This window comes from Hippichthys cyanospilos, chromosome 15, assembly GCF_059441005.1.
Source record: "Hippichthys cyanospilos isolate Australia breed blue-spotted pipefish chromosome 15, RoL_Hcya_1.0, whole genome shotgun sequence".
Lineage (NCBI taxonomy): Eukaryota > Metazoa > Chordata > Actinopteri > Syngnathiformes > Syngnathidae > Hippichthys > Hippichthys cyanospilos.
Window position 1 is genome coordinate 3245001 of NC_142383.1, and position 26055 is coordinate 3271055.

Consider the following 26055-nt stretch of genomic DNA (forward strand, 5'->3'; position numbering starts at 1 on the left):
CTCTCACATCATAAATGCACAATTATAAATAATAAAGAAACATTTATTCTTAACCTAATAATAAAATAAGTCTTATTTATACAGTGCTCATTTTAAAGAATGTAGTGCAAACATGAAGGTAATGCATCCCAAAAGTAATTACTGAATATACGGTAGAAAAATTCAGGGATTGAGTTTGGGCAATACTGTTGTACATTATAAAAAACTAAACAAACTTTCATTTGAATGATTTTATTAAGAACAATGTCATATATTCTCCTGTGACCACTGCACCAAGCTGAAAGAGCCTTTTCCACACCCTCATCATTTTGTCTTAGGTCCTGACATTTAGCCGGTTTCCCCTTTTCGGTTAAAATTTGGTTCTGTGTAGAAAAGTCCCCTTCACACTGCTGAGATGAGCGCTTAATGTACAAGAGTGATGAGGTTGGGAAATTGCTGCTTGTGGCACATGATAATGCACCGCCAGAATGTGCAAAATGTCAATGGTCAACATATGTGAGTTCACTTTAGCATAGCATTACATTTTTATTTCTTTGTTTTTTTATTTATTTGTGCCTATCGTTGACCGTTGACTCTTCTACTGGTTTTTGGCAAGAAATTGCAAACATGGGGGGAAAAAAAAACTGTTCAAAAGGGAGATTGGGAATTAAACAAAAAAAAATGCTTGTTTTTTCCCACCCAAATCTTTGAAGGTTGAAGACAACTTACAAGTTTGGTATTCAAGCCAGATACTTGAATTCAAATCAACATTTTGCCGGCCACACCAAAGGATGTGGCAGGCCGAATCTGGCCGGTTTGACACCCGTGATTTAAGCCATGCAGTTTTGACAAAAGGAACACTTTTCATTTGCATTTTACATTTAAACAGTTATTCAAAATACATCGAGACTGAAACTCATTTCTCTGTTCTTCCCTTTTAGACTCTTGTGCTCACGCTGCTAATGAGGACTCTTGGTAATAAAAATACTGTTCTGTTGGGTCTGGGCTTCCAGATTCTTCAGCTGGCCTGGTATGGCTTTGGATCAGAGCCTTGGTAAGATCAGTCATTTGACATCTCCACTGTTCGGACTGTCTATTAAGAATGCTTTCCACCCCCTCATAATCATGGTGTCAATTATGCATGTGTTTGTGTGTTTATGTTAATAGGATGATGTGGGCAGCTGGCGCTGTTGCAGCCATGTCCTCCATAACCTTCCCTGCAGTCTCAGCTCTGGTGTCGCAGTCTGCCGACCCTGATAAACAAGGTGACAAAGAGTTTCCCCACTTTCCCGCTCCGTTGTAATTTCCCTTACAATAGGTCAATTTACCAGTAGTGAGATTAGACTCAGTAGTTTTAAGAATTGCATTATGAACACTTCAATGACATTTGAGCTGAACTAAATTGTGTGATATGTTAACCTGAGTTTGTCTGATCCTGCAGGTGTGGCTCAGGGAATGATAACAGGAATCAGAGGTCTCTGCAATGGTTTAGGTCCAGCTTTATATGGATTTATCTTTTTCCTCTTCAATGTGGAGCTCAACACCATGGACCCCATCCAGGGAGACTTTGACCCGCTGCCTCTACACAGTCCTACTGAGGTACATACTGTAGAAATTGTAGAAATGAACCCTTTACTGGGCTCATGAGATGCTTTTCTAATGCTAGACGTCTCAGGATTTTAGAAAAATTTCAGCCGCTTTGCCTGCGGCACAGCGACCGAAAGCGGCCGATAGCCTAAACAGGCAAAACGCGTCCTTGTGCCCAGTAAAGTGTTAAAGACCCCCCTTAGTACTTAATGTAATGGCTGTCTGAACGTTATCTCCGCTTTTCTTCTTCATGGCCTCCACTGCAAGAAATATTTTCGAGACATGAAGATATACCTGATTGTTTTACGCTTTGAAGGAATAATAAACTTAAGGGTAAATCATTTTACGCTACCTAATTTATATCAGTAACAGTATCAGTGTAATACAGAGAAAAATGTAGTAAAATATACCTACACACGCACATGCACACACACAATTGTAAAATCTATGCAATAAATGTAGTGTAACAAATTGCAGCCATTTGAATAGGGGTACTAATATAATAATATATTTTAAGTATAGCCTGTAATGGATGTATGGCTTGTCACACTATATGTTAGGGAGTGTCGTGTGGCTCAGGTGGCAGAGTGGCAGACTTGAACCCAAAGGTTATGGTTTCAATCCTCCGCACCTGTGACCACGTCAAAATGTCCTTAAACAAGGTTGTGGGTACCTCAAAGGTTAATAACACTATAAAAAGCCCAATTTACTTTTTTTAAGTATTGATTATTAATTGAAAGTAATGCCAATTACGTACATTACGTACATGATCAAGACTTTTGGGGCTGATTGCGATTGCTTATCAGCATTTCAGTCCACTGCAGGATGGCGGCCTCTTCATCGCGATGCCAACGATGACGGTCCTTAACATTTTGCTGCCAGTGAATTTATGTGTAAATGTTGAGTCTGGTTAAAAAACAATTTGATACAGAAAAAAATGGATGCAATAGCTAACCATAATAAGCAATATAAGCTAATATTGCAATTAAATTATTTTATAGCACCAAGTAAATACTGCAAACAAGGAACTGATGCTGATACCAGAATCCAATAAAATGAAAAGTCACACTAGTGCAAACAAAAGGCATAATGGTGCTCTGCAAAAATTTTGATACAACCTACAATTTGCGGAACTGATCAGCGGCATCATTGACTGGCAAATTATGACATTACAACCGATCACCGATTTTGCATAAAATGGCAAATATCAGCCGATCAGATTGGTGTAAAGTCTAATATTCATGATAAAAGTTGGAAGTATGTTTTAATCAATTTTAGTGAGGAATGTATTTGTTATCACAAAATCAGGGTTGTATCTCTGAAAATGAAAATTGAAATATTGATGTATTCTAATTCCATACTTAATTCCCTTTAAAATGTGATACAATATGGAGGTAGCTCAAGATATTACAGCAATTTGAATGTTCCCAGGATATATATATATATATATATATATATATATATATATATATATATATAAGATGCATTTTCACTAGTGCCAATGTTAAAAAGAATACCGTTTTATAATTTTTATGAATAATAATCTTATTTATGGTTGGTGTGGCAAATGGGGTGGGGCAAATTGTTTTCTCTTTCTTTTGGGGGGCTTTGCAATAAAATAATAAAAATTTGCAATAAAATAAAATTGAGAAGCTGGCTTAAACCTAGCAGAACTTTTTTGTCCTTTGCCATTTAGTTTTTGTATTTCTCTATCAAGGAGAATAATTCATTCATGAGTATTATTCATTAGTACTGGTGCCGCTCTACCAACTGTCCATGGAACATCAGTCAAGAACCCCAGAATCCAGAATAAAAAAAGACATTAACAATCATGTTCTCCCCCCTAATTTTTTTTCTTTCTTTCTTCTAGCAAACACTCATCCCTGGCCCACCTTTCCTTTTGGGGGCTTGCACAGTGGTTGTCGCTTTCCTCGTTGCTGTCTTCATCCCAGAGAAACCGTCCTCTGCCTCTTCATCCTCTCAGCTGCCTCTCAGTGACAAGCCCAGCCCAACGAGCAAAGAGTCACTGTCCTCACTGGCAGGTGTCCATATTAATACACCACTCCCAGGCAGTGACGAAGAAACTCCGCCCACCACCAGTGATGAGGATTTTGAGCCTCTGCTGCAGGACAGTATTGTTTGATGGACCACAATGTGTGGGAACAACATTGTAATTTGATTGACTGGCATTTTGTTTCAAAGAATAGCACATTTCCATTGCTGCTGGGTGAGTAAAAGTAAAGTACCTTGATTGAAGTTTGTGATTGACAGCAATACACTCCAGTTACATTGATGCTTTGCAAGAGGGCGAGACTAATATTTTATTGGACTGACAAGAAGAGCCAGCAGTTGGTTAAGAAGAGCAGCAGGTGCAAAGTGCTCCAAATGTGAAGCGAGGGATTAACTTTGGTGATGAAATAAGGCTGTGACCAACACAGACCGCATTGATCATGACACCAGCGTTTGATTTGATTGAAAGGGGGCGAAACATACTGGCCATGTTTTGGTTTCCAAAGTGTGTACTTTAATGTCACATTTGGTGATGAATCGGCTCAAATGAAAGACAAAGTCTTTGGGATGGGATTGTTGTATATCTTTATGCTTGAAGTTGAGGATTTTTTTAACAATGTAATCATATGCAGCTGTATCATTTTAAAGCTGAATTGTACTCTTAGGTTTTATAATGTGTACTGTATAATTGAAAAATGTCTGCAATAATTACAGCTGCAAAAGCACCAGCGTTAATTTGTAAATTTCGAATTGGTAGGCATGAACAAGATTTAAAAGCTGTGATATACTGGGAGATGAATGAGCCACATCAATTTAAACATTTTGAGAGTACTGTATGTTTAAAGGGCCACTATCGTGGAAATTCAACTTTTTGAAGCTTTTAACCACACTACAATTACAGTTTTTTTTTCATCCTAAACACTCCAAAAGTGATAAATGAGTAAATACACACCCACCTTATCTCAGGAGATGTTAAGGTTTTTACTTTTGTTCTTGTTCCTGGGTTCAGGAGGAGAGATTTTCCATGGGGTTAACCAAGTAAAATGTCATTCACTTATTAGTTACACATTTTTACTGTCGAAAATGTCAAAGTGGCAAAAATGTGTGTTTATAAGCACACAGCTGGACAATCAACATTGTAGTACAGAATTCACCCTTGGAAAAACTGTTGTTGCAAGTAGTGGTTTCTCGAGGGGGGGAGTTACCGTGTGTCTCTTGACACAACTTTTGCTTTGTTGGCAGCTCCAGTTCATTCAAATGTCAGTAAAATGCCAGATTTTGGCTTCTTCATTCACTCCGCCTATGCCTCCTTTTACTGATCGACACAATGTTCGCTTTTTTTACTGTTATTATTTTGTCAGGACGGTCTGGTTTAGAACTATATCATGAAAAACCTTCTTAAGAGATTGATTTTCCAAGGGACCAAAGTTAAGATTCCATCAGTTCTATGTATATACAATGGGCCCCCGAGTTACAAGATTAATCCGTTCCGCAGCTGGGCTCGTAAGGCGAATTCACCATATGGAAGGCCTTTTCAACCCAATGTTAAATAGCTAATGCATTTAGAACCCCAGGTAAAAACATCAAAATTGCACATACCTATTATCTATTAAAAATTGGTATCAAAATAGTATAGTAAGTGCTACATATATTTAATATACATGTATACAATCAGAAAACATCATAAATAAAAAATATAGAAAGGATTTATTTACCTTTTAGTGGCGTTTTTTATGCCCATATTCTCTAGTAAGGGTAGCCTATGCTAGGGTAGCTTGGTATTTCTTGAGTATCTCCAGCTTCGTTTCCATATAAATCATCTTCTTACTTCTCTCTTTAACATCATTAGCAATCTTGGGACCCTTGGCTAACCCTTTCAAGTTTAAATTAAGCAGTAAAATGCACTATAAATATGGTTTTGTAACCACTCGCGATAGAACTAAGCTTTACCATTCCGCCATTTTGAAACGAGTGAGGCCAAGCAGTAGCAGACTAGCATCTCCGTCATGTGACGGCAACAGAAAATAAGTGCAATTACCTAAAAACGCCTGCAGGTGGAGGCAAAACAACACAAATACAGCCAAGCCCCTAGGGTCATGACAGTCATTTTTATCACAATACCGGGAAAATACCATAAAAAGGGGACGAAAAAAGTCAGTATTCCACTTTGCAACATGAAGAAAACGTAAGCCAGGGAAACTATAACATGGTGGTCTACTGTACTTAACTGTGGAGAGCTCAATACCATGATATAGTCCCTTTAAATACCAAATTGAATCAGTTCATCCATTCATCATCTTCTACTGATCTGGGTTCTGATCATGGGGCCATCAGTTAAGCTCATACTTCCTTCTCCTGATCCATGGTATCTCAATCCAAGGCACCTGATAGACTTTGTCTATCCAGTGTGTCTCTTTTTGTGGACCATAGTTGGTGCAGAGTATGCAGTGTTGCATACTCATACACCTGCACCAAGTTGTCTGTTGCTTTCTCACTAAATTCTACTCTTACTTGTGAACAAAACAAAAAAATTCCTGAATCCCTACACCTGGGACAGGTTCTCAACCCCAACCCGGGGAGGGTCACCCATCTGTCCTGACAGAGGACAATGGTTTCAAATGATCAGGTATAGAATTTCATCCCAACCACTTCACTCTCAGAGAAAGCACAAAACATCAGGAGTGGAATACTGTAATACTGAAGCCACCAAACAGGAAGTTCTGATCATAAAGATAAGAGAAAAGCTAAAGCGCATCCTTTACAGACCAACCCTCACCAGAAACAAATTTGCTTTACTGGCAGCAATATATACTGTACCTACTCTGACTGTGGTCTCCCAGGGCCTATTTCACGAACACAGCTTCTGTTGGCTACCTGGAAAATTGGAGGCACAAAATATGCCCCATGTGGACTCAATCAAAAGTAATCAAATAACAGTAACAGAAGGACTCCAACAAGTTCTCCTTGGACTGCTCACTTTGCTCTCGCATCCTTTTCCCCTGCCTGGAAAGAAGGACCCACATTGGCTCAATCACCAGGCATTTTGCATCACTCCCCTCTTCCAAGCCTGAATGTAGACCCGATTACAAGTGTCCTGTCAAGGAAAATCACAGTCCAGTTTTGTTAGTCATCACCGAGGATTAGTTTTGCCTGGTTGACCCCACTATAGCCAAAAGACAGCTATGAAATCTATCCATCCATTCATTTCATATGCCTTACTTGTCGTCATAGTGGCCACAATTAAGCTTGAGCTTATTGTATAAAGTGGGAAGAAGCCAGAAGATTAAATCCACAAATTAATTCTTTGCAAAATATTGAAAAAGTAAATAAACAATTTTGGCACGAAAAGAGCATCTCGTTACGAGTATAAGTTTGTTTCCATTTTTGTTACACTACCTCATATTACATTTTTACTTATCATCTATTATAGGTTTGATAATGAAAATTGGAGTGTGAAAACACTCAGTTCTTGTATTTGAATGACCTTGACATAAGTGTTGCATTCATTCTGGTGCTAATTCAACAGTTAGATGGCATATTCTAAACATTATCCTCATAGAATATATTACCACCATCGTATAAAGTAATTCGCAAAAATAGCACCAATTTTCATCACTGAATGTGCTTCCCACCAATATTCCACTACACACGTATGTATGTATGTATGTATGTATGTATGTAATGTACGTATATACAGTAGTCATTGTTTGCTCACTTTAAGATGCAACTTGATGCATCTCTTAACCCCAAATTTTTCAGTTGTTACAATGCAATGCAGATGTACAAGTAATATTTGTCCTTAATGAAAGCTTTAGTGTGCGTGAGGGATGACCAAGCGTTTAAATGTACAAATGTGGCACAGTGTACATAAGTGTTTGCTTTATGACCTAAAAATGTTACTAAACATTTGAATGATGATTTTGTTGGTTATTATGTAATGGCTATTTCAAACATTTTTGTTCTGTGTAAATCATTGGCACATTATGAACTGAAATATGATCAATATGAACTGAAATTCAACTATGGCACTAACACTGCAAGGTCATGCTCTAAGAAGTGTATACACGGAAAATACTATTTTAATGAGGAAACTGAATTTTACGTTTCTTTTTCCAGAGATCATTGAGTCAATAAAATGCTTATATTAAAATAGTCTTGTTAACCATTGCCATCACACTCTTGTGGAATATATTTTTGAAAAGCAATCGCGTTATAAATTTGATCAATTGCCACCAAAGCAACACCCTTACCACATATTATCATATCCTGCAATGAGTGTGGCATCTCAAATCAAAATTAGATAACTGTTGATTAAGGTTTTTCTTAACATTATCCACACCCATATCACAAGAATACATAGATGCAATTGTTGAATTTGATTGTTAACCACTTTAATGAGCTCTACGGCATACATAGTATCTCAGCATTGTAAATATTGTACAATGAAATGATTTACATGTTTGTGAACAAACTGTACATGAAACTGACTGTAAATAAAATGTCTGTTCTGAATGTGTTCAGGCATATTGTTGGACAGTAGACATTAAAACAACATAATTGGACACCATTTTAACTGTGTCCTCAGCTTGTTTTATTAGAAATGTAGATGTACTGTATTACAGATAAAATGTTTTCCTTTCAAAGAAGTCTATTCTCAAGTTCACACACACTTGGCCATTCAATTCTGTACACCTCCAAACCCCTGCAAATCAATCTGTGCTTTCACTGTAAGGGTTTATGTAGACACTGGGTTTATGTAGACATTTAGCTTTGGTAGCCACTCAAGTATTTCTAATGAAGAAGCTTTCTACATAAGAGGGATGTTACATTATGCAGTTTTGTGTTTCAACCATGCGTCGTTTAACCCTTTCAGACTCAATTTCAATTTCTCTTTTTTTTAAACATCTAAAAAAATGCCTCAAACAATAGTAATGTGGGTTGTCCAAGGGACTCATATTATTGTTGCAAATTTGCAACGCCTGCTTGGAGAGTTTAATCCCTGAAGAAGTCTGAGTAGCGTTATCTGCGTTAAACGGCGACCTCTACTGGGCAACGTGCAGTATTAGTGGGGAACCTCATGTAATCGGTGTCCTATCAGAACCTGGATTGTCGATCACGTGATTTTTGGAGTCAAGCAGGAAGGGGGGGGCAAACAGCAACAACGAATATGGAGGTCTCTCCAATCAGGTTCACGCCGGAGAGATACTGGACAGAGGAGAAAGAAAGGACACTTATTTCATTCTTTGCAAGTAACTGATTTTATATCGTTTTACATCACTAAGTACCAATTTTGCAAAGTTTTGACTAAGTGTATAATCTCGCGATAGTGAGTTGTCGATTATTTGGCAACCGTTGCTCCTTCCGACTGATTGTTACGTATGAAATGAGCAACTGACTGATCGCAGCAATGGCGATCAGCAATCCCAGGCTTAGCAGCCAAAAATCGCTGGCGACGGAAAACATAACAAATGTGAATCAACAACGCGTTGCAAAACTCTGTATTCTGAAATAAAGCGGTTGAATACAAATGGCAGCAACAAAATGGCAGATAATGTAACACATTTATTTTAGCTCTGTGCCACAACCTACATTTATTTAGAATGAGGCTTCCTTTCCTAAAAGTGTTTTTTTTTCCTTTATTTGTTGTTGTTGTTGTTGTTGCAACACCTCAATGAGATAGATTTGAAAGTAAGTGAAGTAATGTTAATTTCCTGGTATTTCAGGATTTACTGAAAACATTTACTTTAACGTTACCCAACTTTAAAGTGTGGCAATGAAATATCAACAGAGCTGAACCGGACATCAAGCAATGGTTTTAGCCGTCCCTAAGCTGGTCTATGTTAAGTTTCAAGACAACTGCTTGGAAATTGTGACCAGTGAAGTGCTGACAAGGAGATCTATTTTCATTGTCATTTGACATGGCCAAGTAAGTTGTCAGTGCACAGGAATGTTAAATAAATTTGACTCTCAGTTGCTTGTACAGTGGGCCCCCAGTTCACGAGATTAATCCGTTCCGTGGTTGGGATCTTAATGTGAATTCCCTGTATGGCTGGCAATCTAAACCTATGTTAATTAGCTAATACGTTTCAAACCCCAGGTGAAAACATAAACATTGTATATACATATTAAGAATTGGTATCAAAATAGTAAGTGCTACTTATATTTAATATATACATGCCTACAATTAAATAATATCATAAATAAAAAATATAGAAACGATTTATTTACCTTTATGTGACATGCTTGTTATGGTCATATTCCCTAGGCTAGGCTAGCTTAGCTTTCTTCGTATTTCTTGATTTTTCTCCAGCTTCGTTTCCATATAAATCATCTTCCTACTTCTCTCTTTAACATCACTACCAATCTTTGGAGTCATGGGTCACCAATTCAAGTTTGAATTAAGCACTAAAACGTATAATAAATATGATGCATTTACCTAAAAACGCCTCAAGAGGGAAGCAAAACAACAAACACAACCAACCCCACAGGTCATAACAGTTGTTAATGTTAATCGTAAAGCGGGATAAATGCTTTAAAGAGGGGATGAAAAAACTCAGTATTCCACATCGTAACATGAAAAAAACCTAAGCCATGGAAGCTGTAACCTGGGGGTCCATTGTTTACTATAAACAGCAGAGATTGGAGACTCAAGTTTTATGCGTTAGGATTAGGAACAAATTGGAGTTCAAATTTTCACGACTTTGATTTGCTTACCAAAAATTTCAGATTTTGTACCTCAGAAAGTTGAGTTGACATACTTGATCATTTGTGGTGTCAAATGTCCACTGTGCCACATATATAATCGTGCACATTTACTAAACAAGTATCAAGCAGGGATCTCTTGATCAAATGCTGCCTCCAAAAGTGAAAACATACAGTAAATTCATGCTACCTTTCTAGGGACATATATGTGGTTGTCAGTTGTTGTTCTGTTTAGATTCAGGAAATAAAGCAGCCACCCTGAGCAATACTCGATGTTGTCTTCTTAACAAAACTCTTTCTTGTCATTTCATCAGTTTCAAAACGAAAAACAATTCTTCTGCACTGACGAATTGTCCGTCACCGACAGATGCTCATTTTGCCAACGGACCGACGAAGGATGGGAATGCTAAAAGAAATTGTGAACTCAAATTGTCGGAATTGCAATTTTCATTTGTTGTTATAATCGCCGGATGGATATTACACCCTTTTTTGCTTAGTAAAATATGATTCAACTGACTTGCATGATTAAATGCCATATTGCTGCATTTTTATAGTGCTAAAGGCAATCAGCCTGCAGTCAATGTGACAATACTGCTGTTAATTAAGTGACTTAAGGCTGCAGCCAAATTTGCATTCTTTCTCTGATTGGCTATTGGCCAGGAAATGCAAGATAGAAGTTTTTAATCTGATTAAAGATGTTTTTTAGTTTTAAATTTTAATTCAACCTCAGCAACACTTTGTTTTACTGTAGTGTATTTGACAGATGAAATTTATACAAATGTATACAAATGTTAGTGAAACCGTCTTCTATAGTTGTAGGACAGGCAGTTATAAATGAGAACCAACATTCACCATTTGAGTGGCTTGCAAAGCATGATAATGTCATCCAGTGAACATAATTGCTCCATGCACTCTCATCCCACCTCGTCCCCTAAAGATGTGGATTAATAAACATGATGGTAAATTATAGCCTAGGGCTAAACGCTAGCTGGCTTTGTTTTTGTGTCACTTATATTACTGCGTTGTGTTTCAATAACAGTTTACAACACTGTAGAACACAGATATGCTCTTAACTTTAAGTATAAGTACAAAAACAGAAAAAAATAATTAATACAGTATAAGTGCAGACAAAAGTAGACCAGGAAAAAAATCTGATGTCGCCCTCTAGTGGTGGTGGAAAGTTGGGCAAGAATACACTGACAGTCTGACAGACCAATGATTACAATTTTTGTCTGGCTTGAAAAAAAATGACGGCCCGACAATGACTGAAAGGAGGCGGGGCTCAGATGAATGACAAATGTCGGACCAGCAAAAAAATATAAGTTGCCCACCTCTCATCACAAACATGTTGAGAGACCAGCAAACTGATTTGTCAATGCAGAGTTTGTCTCCTTTATGACAATTGGGTTTTTGAGATTGCAAAAAGTTCAGTTCTATGTTTGTTATATTGATGAGTAGTGAGACCAAACTATATTATTTTACAGAGAACAGTTGCCTGTGGAACCATAAATTAGAAAGCTACAAAAATCGACATCTGCGATGGAAAATGCTGGAACATTTGAGAATTCTTCTGTGTGCTCAACCCCCAGCAGCTCCTTTCACAGGTATGTGTTAGTTACCACAGACTCATAGCCACACATTTTATGCAGCCTCTCGCCCCCAGTCTTACGCTTATTCGTTTTCCCTCTCCAGTAGAAGACGTCAAGAGCAAGTTTAAGAACCTTCGTACGACTTTCCAAAGGCAGTACAAAGCGGTCAAGGCAAGCGAGGTGTGCGGTTCAGATGTGTTTGTACCTCAATGGAAGTACTATCAGCAGATGATGTTCCTTCAAGCTGCAGGCCTGGATGGCTGCAACGATGCCCCACAGCAGTCCTCATTTATTGCTTCACCGGAGGAGAGCCAACATGTTCTCACCACCCCAGGACTCATCATCTCCATCCTTCCTCCTGAATCCAACGCCACAACCACCTCTTCGTCATCCTACATCCTTTCCAACATGGCAGCATCTAAATCATTTTGGACTGAAGAGAAGGAACGTGCCCTTATTGATTTCTATGCAGGTAGGCGAAATCATGTTACAGAAATGGTGAGAAATTGCCATAGAGCCTAAGATTATACTCAAACAGATTATTGGAGTTTTATAATGCTGGTTTATGTCAAATCATAATTTAACAATCTCATGAGATTAATGAAGAGTGCGTAGTGAGAATAATATGCGGCCGCTAATAACACTTTCTTTTGCACATTGTTTGTATTGGCAGTTTGCTCCATTTTAGCATCCCATTCATAAAGGATATTAGACTAATGATTTACGATTAAGGGCATACACTCCGACAAAATTTAAAGGGACACTGTGTAAGATTTAGACCTTTTTTCATTACGGACAGCAGGAGGTGCTGCATTTACCATTGTCCATAGCTATAGCAGAAGTGCCAGCCCCCATGTAATATAATTTAATAATAACTAGACTTAACGGTTATATTGAAAACTAACTGTTGGCCGTGAAGAGCACATTTATTTGCAAGTTTTTGAAACTTATAATCACTTAATTTATTCCTTTTTAATGAAAAATGGTCTAAATCTTACACTGTCTCCTTTTAACAGCAGACTGCAGTTGGATTTCCCACTTGTTGCAGTAAGGGCAGCACGGTGGAAGATGGTTAGCACGTTCGTCTCACAGTTCAGGGTCCTAAGTTCAATTACAGCTTCCTCTGGCTTTCCTATGTGGAGTTTGCATGTTCTCCCCGTGCCCATGCGAGTTGTCTCCAGGCACTCTGTCTTCCTCCCACATTTCGAAAGCATGTGTGTTCGGGGGGGTATTAGACACTCTAAATTGTCCCTAGGTGTTATTGGGTGCATGAATGGTCACCTACTACCCGTAGACAGCTGGGATAGGCACCATCAACCCTAGTGAAGATAAGCGATTATAGAGGATGGATGGATGGTTGCAATAATTTGCATGGGGCAAAGTGTTTTGTGCTCAGACCACAGTGAAAGATCAATGGGCAGTTTGGAAGACAGCGATGTATAACGGCTTTTATAACTAGGTGTCCTGACCTAAGAAGTGCTAATTAGAGCGAGACTGATGTTTTTTTTTTCTTTTCAGGGCCAATTTCAATACCAATTTTTCTTAATGAGAGTTATTAATGGCTGAAAGATGATTTTCATTTTCAGCGTAAAGGAAAACCTTTGGTGTCAAAACTTAAAAAAAAAACTCTCAAACTCTTTGTTGAAATGTCTTTAGGCATGTTTATTCAGCAACAGGTTTTTCAGTTTTTATAAAGGTTTTTGTTAAGTTCAAAATTCCAGTACTTCAGTATGTCTGAACAGGTCCGTCCACCCTGCCCATCCATCCATCCATCCATCCATCCATCATCCATCCATCCATCCATCCATCCATCCATCCATCCATCCATCCATCCATCCATCCATCCATCCATCCCAGCTGACTTTGGGCTGCAGGTGGAGCACACCCTGAGCTGGTTGCCAACCAATCGCAGGGCAAACAACTGTATAAGTATCCAGGGAAAACCCACTTGGTCCCGGAAAAATGAATAATTTTTTTTGCACGCACACACGCACACACACACACACACGCACACACACACACACACACACACACACACACACACACACACGCACACACGCACACACACACACACACACACACACACACTTAAAGCTAAAATACAATTTTCTTTGTTTTAATTTCAAACAAAAACAGATGTTGCTGAGTGTTTCCAATGTCAACAAAATCCTTATAAAATTAACTGAATTTTAAACAAATAGGTTCGTGACATTAACATAGTTTTGAATATTTCTATTATCAGCCATCAGATTTTTTTAAAAGTCTGTCAAAATGCCAAATATCAGCTCTTGTAATCGGACTAGCTGACGATAAGTCTATACTTAGCACACATGTAAAAAAACTGTTATCGTCTGTCACCAAAATTCTCATGCACATCTCTACTCATACCCACATAAATTTGTAAAAATGTCAAAACGTTCACCCTAATATTTTGGATTTGGTGGAAGTGGTGCGCCGGACAATCGGCCGTGGATCATGATTGTCCAATTTCTGTGGGAAAGTACCTAATCTGCATATGTTAATCAGTCATGTAGAGGGACTCATAAGTAACAATAAAGAATCTGACAGGGAAAGCAGACTCAAAAAAAAGCATACTAAAAACTGTTATGTGTTTCTGCAGAACACAGTTGTCTATGGAACAAGAAGTCTAAAAACCACAACAATCGTCCGCTCCGATTGAAACTTTTGAAGATTTTGAGGAGACGGTTGTCTGACCACTCGTCGTCTTTTACAAGTAAGTCTCTTGTTTTTTTGTTTTATTTGCTTGATTTTTAAAAAAAAAAATTTTTTAATTTTTTTACTATTTGCAGCAGTGGTGTATCTATTGATTGTCTTTCTATTTAGTGAAGAAAAAACTGTGCACAATATAATGTACTGTGCACTGTATCCAGTACAGGCCAAAGTTTGGAAACACCTTCTCCTTCAATGCGTTTTCTTTATTTTCATGATTATTTATATTGTAGATTCTCACCGAAATCAACAAAACGGAATAAATACCTGTTATGTAGGTACTTAAAAACGGCAAAATACCTGAAACGATATTCTATGTTCTAGTTCCTTCATAATAGCCACAATTTGCTCTGATTACTGCTTTGCATACTCAGCTCTTGGCAATCCCTGAGCTGAAAGATGTTGTCACCTGAATTTTTTATTTTTCCACTTAAACGGTGTGCAATACCAGCGTTGATTAGTAGAATATCTTGCTTTATCAATGGGGTTGGGATCATGACTTATGTTGTGCAGAACTCAGGTTAATACACGGCCAACGTCTCTATTGAACAACTATTAAAATTCATATTATGGACAAATTCACTTTATGCCTATAGCTAATGAGGTGACTTAAAACACAAAACAAAACAAGTGGGTGCCATTTGTTTAAAGCAGGAGTTCTCAAACTTTTTGAAGTCAGGGACCCTTTTACTTGTAGAAAGCAAATATTCTAAAGGCCCCATTTGCAACTGTTTGCGGAAACAAAACAATATAAATCATTTAAGCGGATCATAAGTCCCCTTTTTATTCACCAACAGGTTCAATTCGACAAATATATTTGTTACTTTTCAGCTATACAAAAGTTTACAAAACAAAAACCACAAACTGGGTCAATTTCCCCCAATGAGGTTTCTGCCACTTATTTTGTCAACATCAATATATTGACTTAAAATGCCGCTTTAGCTTTGCTGGCTTCACTGAATGCAAACTGGGAACTTAAATAGACAACACGCTAAACGAGAAGACGCGACACAGCTGGGGAGAGACGAACGGCAGGTGAAGCTGATTGGATGACAAGGAGGGCAGGTAAACAGGTGGACAAGATCAAACTAATGCGACACTGACAGCAAAAGCAGATGCAAAGGGAAACAAAGCTAGAAACTAGAACTTAGCAACATGAACAACCCAAAGAAGACCACAAACCCCAACTACACATGACAGAGATAACGGAAAAGTGTCAGTTCCTCCTTTTTCAATCAAATATCATCAGATCCAAAACAGTGACATGTAAGTGACTTTATTGTTATGAGTTTGGCTGTAATGACGAAAGATTTTAAAGTTACATCCCGTAGATCAAGGCGTCCATAAGAAAAAGAACCATAATGACCGTGGATGAGAGCGTGAAATGCATCCGTTTGAGCGAAGCGGGATTCAAAGTAAAAAAACAAAACAAAACAAAAAAAACATTCAGGAAATGCTTGGAGTCGAAAAGACTCAAATCTACGAGACTTTAAAAAACCAGGAATCCATTCATGCTTAGTATTCTTAGTATTTAGTATTTACCTTCTCAGAGGAAATTGCTTGTGGCTCGACGGACAAGAATCAGCAGACATCAGCATGATCAATGGGACAATTACTCACAACTAACAACACAACCGTATGATACACAGGCGAACATTTTCATAAAGCAAGAAATAAAGCCAACACAACAATTCAAACTAGGCTCACTTTTTCCCAAGACGGACATAACTCAACATTAAAAATAAAGTACATTATACAACACTATAGTTAAGTACATTACCGTACTATACTATATTGGTGTTATTTTATAAACAGTGCAGCTTTTGGACCACATTTTTGCATTTTCCAGTTCATATACCATACATGTTCTGAGTACTGCAGTTTTTGTTTACTCAACAAGTTTTGGACAATATATTTTTGCATTTTATTGCTTGTGATGTAAGACGTGTACTGTATTTTGTTAATGTAGCTGCAAGTGCATGCGGAACATGTACCGTTGTTTCCCCACATAAGGAAGTTAATAAAGAAAGATTGGACAACGCAAACAGGATTCCTTATGAGAGAATACTTACTGTATATGCATAGAAATTACATTCGGGACATTAGTGATTTAATTTCTTATTAAAAATTTTGAATTTTTGGAACTGAAATTTCTAACCAATTAAACTTCGCGTTGGTGCTTCTCACCGTGTGAGTACCAAACTCCTCAAGCCGCCCGCCACGAATATGCATTCAGCCATCATCTTGACTGCTTATCCTCATGAGGGTGGCGGAGTGAGTGAAGGAGCCAAAAACAGGCCTTTTACTGACATTAAAATGCAAAACAGTGTCTACAGGTAGATTGCACTCACACGTTACTCCTATCAAATGGGTCCCCAAGTGAACCCAGTATTCATAACAGCAGTCCGGCCTGCAGGTGACTGAAATTAAATGTTTGGCTGTATATTCCCAAACACACATTTTTGCCACAAAACGTTGCTGTTTACCTGACTGACGAGGTGCAAAATATCTCCTCCTCAACTCCAGAACCAAAATGAAACTAAAAGATGTGGAAAAAGTCAGTGTTTATTTACTCTTTCCTGGGGAGAACGGGGGCAGTGTAGGGAGAGGTACGAAGTTTTTCTCAAGTCGTGTTTATCTAGTCGGAGGAAACTGGTGGCGTGTGAGTGCTGAATAAGCTAGGAATACCAAATGCCTGAAATACATCAATCAAAGAAAAAAAACACTTTGGTTGTGTTTAGGGAGAGGAAGTCAACATTGTAACACAATACAAAAAAGGCATTTTTCCTGATAGGGCCCCTTTAAAAACTGAATTGGTCCAGGCCAGAAAAGCTATGCTAATTGCAAAATTGGCATTGTTAGAGCGCATCAAAGATTGAAATTAAGTGCTTGGGTAATTGACTATTGTCTTGCTAGAACCATCTATAACCATCTATATAGTGGAGAATATTCAACAGTGAAAAGTAATATAACAGGTACCTTAATTCGTGGCTCCAAGGGAATCAGACATGTTGAAAATAACCAGAAGCCAGAAAATAATGAAGTTTCATGAATTTAATTGAGTTATTGATTCTGCAAAAATAATTGTTCATTTATTATTTTGTAATTATTTTTGTTATTGAATATACCATTGCTTCAGTTCCCTGGGATTAACCTGCCAAAATTGGCTCTGTAGTATTATAAAGTTGTTCTTCAGATAAAATCATTGATACACAAAACTGCTTTGCAAATACATTTAAAAAGGTGCCTTTTACACTGAAATAACTGGCCAATTGGGTTCATTTGCGCCTTATTACACTAATTGACTATACCTTGGCCGATGATGATGATTGGATTAAAAAGAAAAATGTTAATTACTGTAAACCCAAAGGCCAACTTAAAATCAATTAGCATAAAAACACATTTGAGTTTTTCGGAACGGGACTTTAGTTGCAAAGCTTTTTGGTATTTTTTGTCAAATAATTATTTTGAAAATTGCTTTGATTTTGTCTTGCAGTTGAAGATATCAAATCCAAGTTCAAGAATCTTAGGACAGTTTTTAACCGTGAATACAAAGTGGTCCAAGTGAGCAGGACATCTGATAAGCGCTACAACTCCAAATGGAAGCATTTTCAGCAGCTACTCTTCCTCTGCGAATGGTGCAAAGATGAAGAGAGCCCAGACAACTTGCAGAAAGTGACGCCACAAGAAGCGCAAGCTCTGGAACTCGAAAACCAAGTGGCGTTGTCCACACTGAACAGCTCCTCGTGCTCCACCCAAACTACCAATGCCGGCTTCAGCGACACTTCCACCTCCTCCACCACCCTTAAACAGATGGATGCCTACACCAACACCTCTGCAGGCTTCCGAATGTTCACTGCCGCTTCAGATTACCTTCACCCACAGAACCCAAAAACTGATTCCATATGCCCCAATTCACGATCCATTTCACCACTGATTAGCAAACCTTGTACAAACCCTCCCCCCTTAAAACTGACTTTATCTAGTCCAGCTCAACTTGAATGTGGGCCCGTTTTTGACTCTCGCTGCCAGTGGAATGAGACCAAGGTTCACCAGCTTATATCATTTTACTCTGGTACGTACATCACATTGGAGGGCGTCATTGATTTATGCCCTGCATTGGTGTTTGATTTTTCAAGTTTTACTTTGGCAGTGTATCCTCATGCAGTTTTATTTTGGTGCCATTGATTTCACTAAACTGCAATAGGTCATCATAAAATATAAGTAGGGTGCATACATGTGTGTTCAACCCTGACTGAAGTGCAATTAGAAGTTATGTACTCTAGGGAGCATCATTATGACTCATAGTCTTTTTATTCTGCAAGTTTGTTCATCCAGCCATCCATTTAACAGTTTGAACTACTATAGGTGACATTTACATTAAAAATAAGTCATGCGTGACCAAATGGCATCTTTCACATACACTACACTTAAAAGCAAGATTTTTCTGAGCTGAATTTAAGATAAAGTCTTTTATTAGTGAATTCAAAAACTTCTATCTTGCATTTCCAGGCTAAGCGCCAATCCGAGTGAAATTGTCATTTTGCTATTGCAAGGGTGTTATGAGCTGACAGCATTAAAAAAAAGTATGCACGAGCTATTCCTTTTCAAATTTGACATTTGTTTAAAAAAAAACAAACACGACTCATAGTCTTTTTATTCTGCAAGTTTGTTCATCCAGCCATCCAATTTAACAGTTTGAACTATTATAGGTGACATTTACATTAAAAATAAGTCATGCGTGACCAAATGTCATCTTTCACATACACTACACTTAAAAGCAAGATTTTTCTGAGCTGAATTTAAGATAAAGTCTTTTATTAGTGAATTCAAAAACTTCTATCTTGCATTTCCGGGCTAAGCGCCAATCCGAGTGAAATTGTCATTTTGCTATTGCAAGGGTGTTATGAGCTGACAGCATTAAAAAAAAAGTATGCACGAGCTATTCCTTTTCAAATTTGACATTTGTTTAAAAAAAACAAACACACGATAATTTGTCAAGTTCTCATTTGTTTTGTTTTCCCCTCATTTCTAGAGCACGACTGTTTGTGGAACTACAAATCAGAGCGGTACAAGAACAAGCTAATGAGACAAAGTCTGTTGGAGGCGTTGAGCGTCTTACTCTCCTGCAATGAACAGGTCCCTTTTACAGGTAACGTGAGAGAGAATTATGAATCACTTATATCACTGTCACCGATGCTAAATTATTAGCAAGGTCATTGCAAAAATTTTCTCTGCGAGTGCTGGTAAGTGTCATGAGATATCCAAAACTTATATCACCCTTAAAGTTATATCACCCTTAATATGGGCTAATCAAGAGACATTTAATTCCCAGATCATTTTACATCCATTTTTTGTTGCATTTTTGACATTTGATTTTGTTAGTATTGATTTAATAACTAATAAACATGAGAGAAACCTATTAACACTATAAATAACATGTTTGCACTCACTAATGTGATATGCACAGTGGCTTGTTATTTCTTTCTTTCCTCAAAAAGACTTCAATCGCGCTGTTGAACGATTTATTTGTGCGTCTTAAGTCCATTAGCAAGTCTTTTTTGACGGACATAGAGGCAAATGCTGAAAGCTACGTCTTTTCGGTTGTGTTTCTGGCATTTTTTTTAGGACGCTTGAGTGCTGAGTGAGTGTTCAATAGTTGTCCCGAAATATTTTTGAAAGGAACGTTTAAGTACCCACCTGACATTTGGTGTCTCATTGATGCTTTTGTGAATTATTTCAAGTTGACAAACCCAAATCAGTCAGATGCAAACACTGGCATTCCCAGCAATACAGTAGCGTTTCTCAGAAGCTGTAAGCCAAGGGAACCTTTGTAGTTGTCTGAAGGAAAATGATAGACAAAACCTTTTCCCTGCTGACTAGCATGGGATTGGCCGACTGCTGCTCACAAAATTGACATTTTCTCGGAAGGTTCGTCATGAAAATGGTGTGATCCACATCTTCTGCACCTGCCATCTAGGTTTAAAAAAAACAAACAAACAAACAAAAAATCTCCCGGCTCAAATTCATGGCATTTTGCATTAAAATTACATTGTCGGACTCCTGGGAGAGTTTATCCAATCACAGAACACATACATATTGTTTTCTACGTAGACCTTGCCAGCTTGTCCTAATTTCGCAGTTGGATGATTGGTCCGAGTGCTGTAAACTGAACAGACTGGATCCATTCACTTAGAGTAGGCAGGCCCTTCTGTTTTCACTTTGAAGGCTCTGGTAGATTTCAGAGAACCTGACAAAACTAGCTAGCTGAAATATGATTGGATAAACTTTTTTTTTTTTTAAATGGAAAAATTTTAGTATATACATCACTAGAGGCACTGCAAAAAAAGCAAGTTTAATTTTTAATACAGAGAACAGGGAGAAAAAAATACTTTAAAATTTTCATGAATAACTTTGTTTTATGAATACAAGTGTTTTACTTTGTATTTATTGGCCATTAGGGTACACCTTTGGATAGACCGATATGCTTTATTTATTTATTTTTTAATCCAGGGCCGTTACTAATACCGATTATTAGTCGGCAAGGAGGCTGATAACTGATATTTGTAGTACCCCACGATATCAGCAATAACTCCCCATAATTTTCTTCAATAAAAGTGTAAATAGATGATGTGTAAATACCTGAAACGTTGACATTTCACTCCGACAAAAACAAAAAGTGCAGAGAAATGGGAGAAATCTACAAAATTATATTTTTGTCCACTTAAATGGACTTTCACATATATAGCGCTTTTCTAACTTGGTTATTCAAAGCGCTTTAGACTAACTAGTCATTTACCTACTGATGATGCAGAATTAGGAGCAACTTGGAGTTCAGTGTCTTGCTCAAGGACACTTCGACATGGTCTTGATGATTGGGGGATCTAACCCACAGCCTCTCAGCTGGGATACAACCACTCTACCACCAAGCCATGCCACCGCCGTTTGAAATGATTTTCTTATAAACCATCAAAATTTTATAAAAAAAGGCAGATACGGATATTCATCGAAATGATCAATGTCAGCGCTGATATTAACTCCAGACAATAATCATTCTATCTGTAATTTGGTTTGACCTCTGTGTTGGTAATTCCTGATAATTTGACTCGAAACATACTAATTTAGATGTTCCACTATAAATCATTTTTTAATGGACAGCTTAGTGGGATAGGCGAGGCCGGCAAAATGGCCGGCAAAAGGCTTTGTTTTCCATGTGACATGTAATTACAATCACTTAAGTATTGGCATCAATTTCGTTTTCAATTTCAGGAACTTTGATGCACTTGGCTATTTTTTTCTGTTTTAGTCAAACCTTAAAACCTGTGTAAACGTTGTAAAAAGAGAGTTAACAGTTGTTGACAGTTGATTTACAGTAATTCCCCAAATATAAGACGGACCTGTGTATAAGACACACCCTTAATTTGGGTGTCAGATTTTGTTTTTTTCTGTTGGGTTTTCTATGTTGGCAACAATGTGAAAAGCAAAATAGAATGAAACTCATCTTTTGTAAACTTCATATTTTATTGTCTTCATATCCATATGTTATATATTATTTGTGCGTGAAGTGTTAGTGTAATGTTAAATGCGCTCGAAGAACTTGTTTATCCTTTTTCTCGCGATGCGGATCAAGTTATTTTTACCATGAATACCCGAAGTTGAGCAGCATTCGTGTTTCATCAACTTTATGATTGTGTGTGTATATGCCAAAAGACTGCAATTAATAAACGAGTCAAAAAGTCAAAAACGAGTCAAAAAAAAACAAAATTAAATTACCGTTTTTAAAAAGTGCACAAAAATGGAAAAAAAAATGAAAAAAGCAAGAAGTACATTATACATTACTGTATTCATCAAATAACTAAGTAATATTAGTTAATAACTATGTTAAGAATTCTTCAAGCGTTTCCGTTTCTTGTTTTACGTTCTTTGTGCGTCATTCGGCTCGTTACGGTGACGAAGTTAATGACAACGTCAGCTCATATTTATAGTTTATTATCATTTATGTTGATAACGCACGCTACTGCCTATGTTTAGTAAGCGATGAGTGTTTAATCTGTTTATGTGTTCGTTTGTGTAGAGGTTGCACTTTATAGTTTGTAGTTGTTGTTAGTTGTTGCTAACCCGCTAATGTCGGCTAAAAATACAGTAAATTCATAGATTAAGTGTTTATATGTTAGTTGATTGACTTTAAGATTGTTGTTGATTTATTATTCAACAGATACTACATGATACACCATACATGAGCCAAAATAACTGTGAAGTCAACGTGATGACTTGCGTACTCTTTCCCCGGAGTCCTGGTGCAGATAACCAGTCCTGAGAACAAATTCTCAACAAACTAAGTAATAATAGTTACTTAATGAATATACAATAACGTTAATAGGGATAATGTCATGTTAAATAATAGGAGAAAGGTAATAAAATACGCCAAAAATACAAAAAAAAAAGGATTGTTTATGGTTACTGCGGCTTTATTGGGGTGTGCAAAGAAATCTAGGAACTGATACCCTACTTCGCGGGTTTCAGACTTCGCGGGGGGTTTACACCCCCCATTAACCACGAAGTAGGGGGGATCACTGTTGTTACTTTTTTAATCTCATCTTTTAATAATTGTTTTTATACTCAGCACAGCGAGTTGGGCACCAAAGTTTTTCTCTTTCCTTGGGAGGGCTTTGCAAAATATAATTGAGAAGCTCTTGATTAATAAAATGTTACCTATGTGTTTTCTTATTCCCTCCATAGTGGAAGACATAAAGACAAAGTTCAGGAACCTGCGAACCATCTTTCAACGTGAACATAAGGCGGTGAACTCGAACAAAACCTGTGGGTCTGAAGACTTTTATGTGCCCAAGTGGAAACACTACCGAGAGCTAATGTTCCTCTGTGAATCTTGCAACGAGGAGCAGCCGGAGGATGTCCTCTTCCAACAACCCGTGGACGCCAGTTTCCATACTCCAGACAGCCAATCCCCTGTCAGCCCCTCCTCCCAACACTGCCACGACTTACATAAAAGCACCAATCTCCCACCAAACAAAATTAAGACACTTGAATCTCCACCCTCACCTTCTCCATTAGACACTCAGCACTCATTGTCCTCATCTTCATCTCCAGCATCCCCGTTCCATCCTGACAGCAGCGTGTTGGGGCACAAACGTGTAAGCCAACAGCCACCACCTGCCGCCATGGAGATTTTGGACTTCATGAAGAAATTCTATCAAAGTCAGATAATGTCGCCACATGCGGGTTTCCTGAAGTATGTGGAGGAGTGTCTTAATGAGGCACCTCCGAACAAAGTAAAGCGAATGAAGATGAAAATTATTGAGACAATCCACAACATGTCAGAGGATGTTTCGTCGGATCAAAAAAGCTTTTAATGTCAATCCTGCCTGTTATTGTACAGTAAAAAATGTTTCAAAGTGAACAATTATAGTCCTGCCCAGTAGTACTGGCACCCATAAGGTTGAAGTACATAATATTGAAAAACGTCTTCTGAACAACAGTGATTTAGTGACACAGCATTTTACTATAGAGAGCTTGTTTTTAATACAAAGAGCAAAGTATCAACAACAGTAAAAGGATAAACAATGAGTGAAAAAAAAAAGTACAATTTGCTGTATCACTAGTATGGGCACCCTTTGCTGTTAGTATGGAAACCTATGTAATTTGACTCACCTATGGTAACTCACAAATGGAAATCACTTGTGACTAATTGCCTGTGCCCATGTGACATGAAATGGCCAATGAATGATGACAGTTGTGTTTTTAAAATCCAACTGTTTCCAACTGTCCCTTTTTCACAATGGTGAAGACAAAAGAGCAGTGAAATCTGCCATTGGGAGAAGGAATCTTGCAAATCTCAAGGAGCTGGAATGTATTGCAAAGAAGGAGTAGGAAAAAATACCACCTGAGAAATGCAAGAGGCTTATTGATGGCTACAGGAAACGTTTGGAGGCTGTCATCGCTGCAGAAGGATGTGCAACTAAATACTAAGTAGGGGTGCCAATATTCCTGCACGTGCTGTTTTTATCCTTTTTGTTTTCTTTGAAATTACATGCCTATTCAAATTAAAAGATGTTGGTGATGTAAATTGTGACAATTTCCATTTCTTTCATGAGGTATTACACAGGCTGTGAATAAAATTAAGGGGTGGCAATACTGCTGGGCAGGACTGTATGCAGAAGACCATTGCTTTGTTCAGAGATCCTGAAGTGGAAAACTAATACTGCAAATGAGAACAATCTTCAGAGAAAGAAAGGGAAAAAAAAATGCTCGTTTATGCAATACTTAATTTGCTTAAATTAAAATCCTGTAAGAACAGCAATAAAATTGATTAACCAAAGCTCACCTTATTTTGAAATCTTTATCGTAATGCGCACTTAATTCCTGGGTCTTGGGCCAATGATCACCCAACACATTTGTATTGCAACTCGTTTGCAAGTTGTCTTTGAAAGGATTAAAGCAAAGATCGAGGGAAATGTATGATAAAACATCAGGTTTTCATTATGTCCAACATTGACAGTGTTTCCAATTTTGATGTTAAAAATCCTACACAAGGCATTAAAAAAAAAGTTTTTAAAGGAGAAAAAAGTTGAAAAAAAGCCCCAACTAATTATTTGAACAATCAATGTGTCGATTGCTTTGTCGACTGAATAATGGTATTTTAGTTTACACCTCGATTCAAAAACAGGATTTTTTTTTTTAATTGACAGGACATAAATTGCACAAACATAAATTATAACATCAAATATTCATCACAAATTTTCATCAGTTTCCAAAGTGTACAAGTAAGTGTACACACAACATAATGTCTCATTCTGCCTTCATGGCGGATGAAAGAAATTGGATAATATTTAATGTTGAGATGCCTAAGTCCTTGCATTTAGACAGACGTAATTCAGCGTAAATAATGCAACAAAAAAAAACGTAGTTACCAAAACTATACTTTAATCTCAAAATTTTCATTTTCATGAAGCTCTTAAGTGAATCAAGACTTACTGTAGGAGGCATACGGGATTTTGGCGTTCTGTCAGCCACTCTGAATCTACTGGTTTTCGTTTGAAGTTTAATTATTATAGTCTCTGATGCACTGTAGTGTGACACGTGCAGGTATTGAAATACAGTACTACTGTATATTGTTGGGAAACGATAACAAAAGTTATGACATTTTCTGCCTGTAGGTGGGGATATTTTCATGTACATACTATACTGTACAATATTGCATTTCTCATCCTGCCAAGAAGGAAAGAATTCCTCGGACAGTTGACAAAATCCATGTGTCTGGTTTAGAGCAGACTATCAAATGTTCATGATCAATCACAAAACTATGATAAATAAGAAAATGGACTACATGATGGCCTGTTGTTTCTTTGCTTTATTTTGTTTACTACAGTCAAAATGTCAAGTTTGAACAGAACTGCTGCCTCAAAAGTATGGCACGACATAATTACCACCAAAGGTAAGA

The 26055-nt window shown here is 37.6% G+C and overlaps 2 protein-coding genes and 1 long non-coding RNA gene across 6 annotated transcripts in view; 2 read left to right on the plus strand and 1 right to left on the minus strand.

The window, feature by feature from the left end:
• Window positions 1–8143, plus strand: part of slc71a2a (solute carrier family 71 member 2a) — a 30111-nt gene extending 21968 nt beyond the window's left edge. The window contains exons 9-12 of the mRNA XM_088434866.1: window positions 921–1033; window positions 1147–1244; window positions 1421–1578; window positions 3437–8143. Of these exons, the coding sequence (XP_088290992.1) occupies window positions 921–1033; window positions 1147–1244; window positions 1421–1578; window positions 3437–3709 (642 nt within the window). The 3' untranslated portion in view covers window positions 3710–8143. The remainder of the gene's footprint in view (window positions 1–920; window positions 1034–1146; window positions 1245–1420; window positions 1579–3436) is intronic.
• On the minus strand, window positions 8103–25756 carry LOC148411379 (uncharacterized). The gene is made up of 4 exons (XR_015867939.1): window positions 25590–25756; window positions 23658–23768; window positions 12073–12300; window positions 8103–8781 (listed from the first exon to the last, which is right to left on the minus strand). It is a non-coding gene; the product is annotated as an uncharacterized LOC148411379 (long non-coding RNA).
• On the plus strand, window positions 8720–25942 carry LOC148411380 (uncharacterized). Of its 4 annotated transcripts, none has more exons than XM_088434864.1 (7): window positions 8720–8821; window positions 11763–11882; window positions 11971–12339; window positions 14488–14601; window positions 18094–18672; window positions 19633–19749; window positions 23337–25942. In XM_088434864.1, exons 2-7 carry the CDS (start codon window positions 11825–11827, stop codon window positions 23966–23968), a joined length of 1869 nt encoding a protein of 622 aa, XP_088290990.1. In that variant the 5' UTR covers window positions 8720–8821; window positions 11763–11824; the 3' UTR covers window positions 23969–25942. The 4 variants fall into 4 exon arrangements, with proteins under 4 accessions (XP_088290990.1, XP_088290987.1, XP_088290989.1 ...); XM_088434861.1 differs by having other exon boundaries at window positions 8725–8825; XM_088434863.1 differs by having other exon boundaries at window positions 8725–8825; window positions 11974–12339.
• Window positions 25943–26055: the final 113 nt, after the last annotated feature.

What these genes read in the sequence shown, in the direction of transcription:
- LOC148411380 (XM_088434861.1), top strand. Translation starts at nt 8,744, where the DNA reads ATGGAGGTCTCTCCAATCAGGTTCACGCCGGAGAGATACTGGACAGAG. An exon ending in GCTTATATCATTTTACTCTG is followed by an intron (nt 18,673 to 19,632) that starts GTACGTACATCA and finishes CCTCATTTCTAG; the next exon opens with AGCACGACTGTTTGTGGAAC. An exon ending in TGAACAGGTCCCTTTTACAG is followed by an intron (nt 19,750 to 23,336) that starts GTAACGTGAGAG and finishes TTCCCTCCATAG; the next exon opens with TGGAAGACATAAAGACAAAG.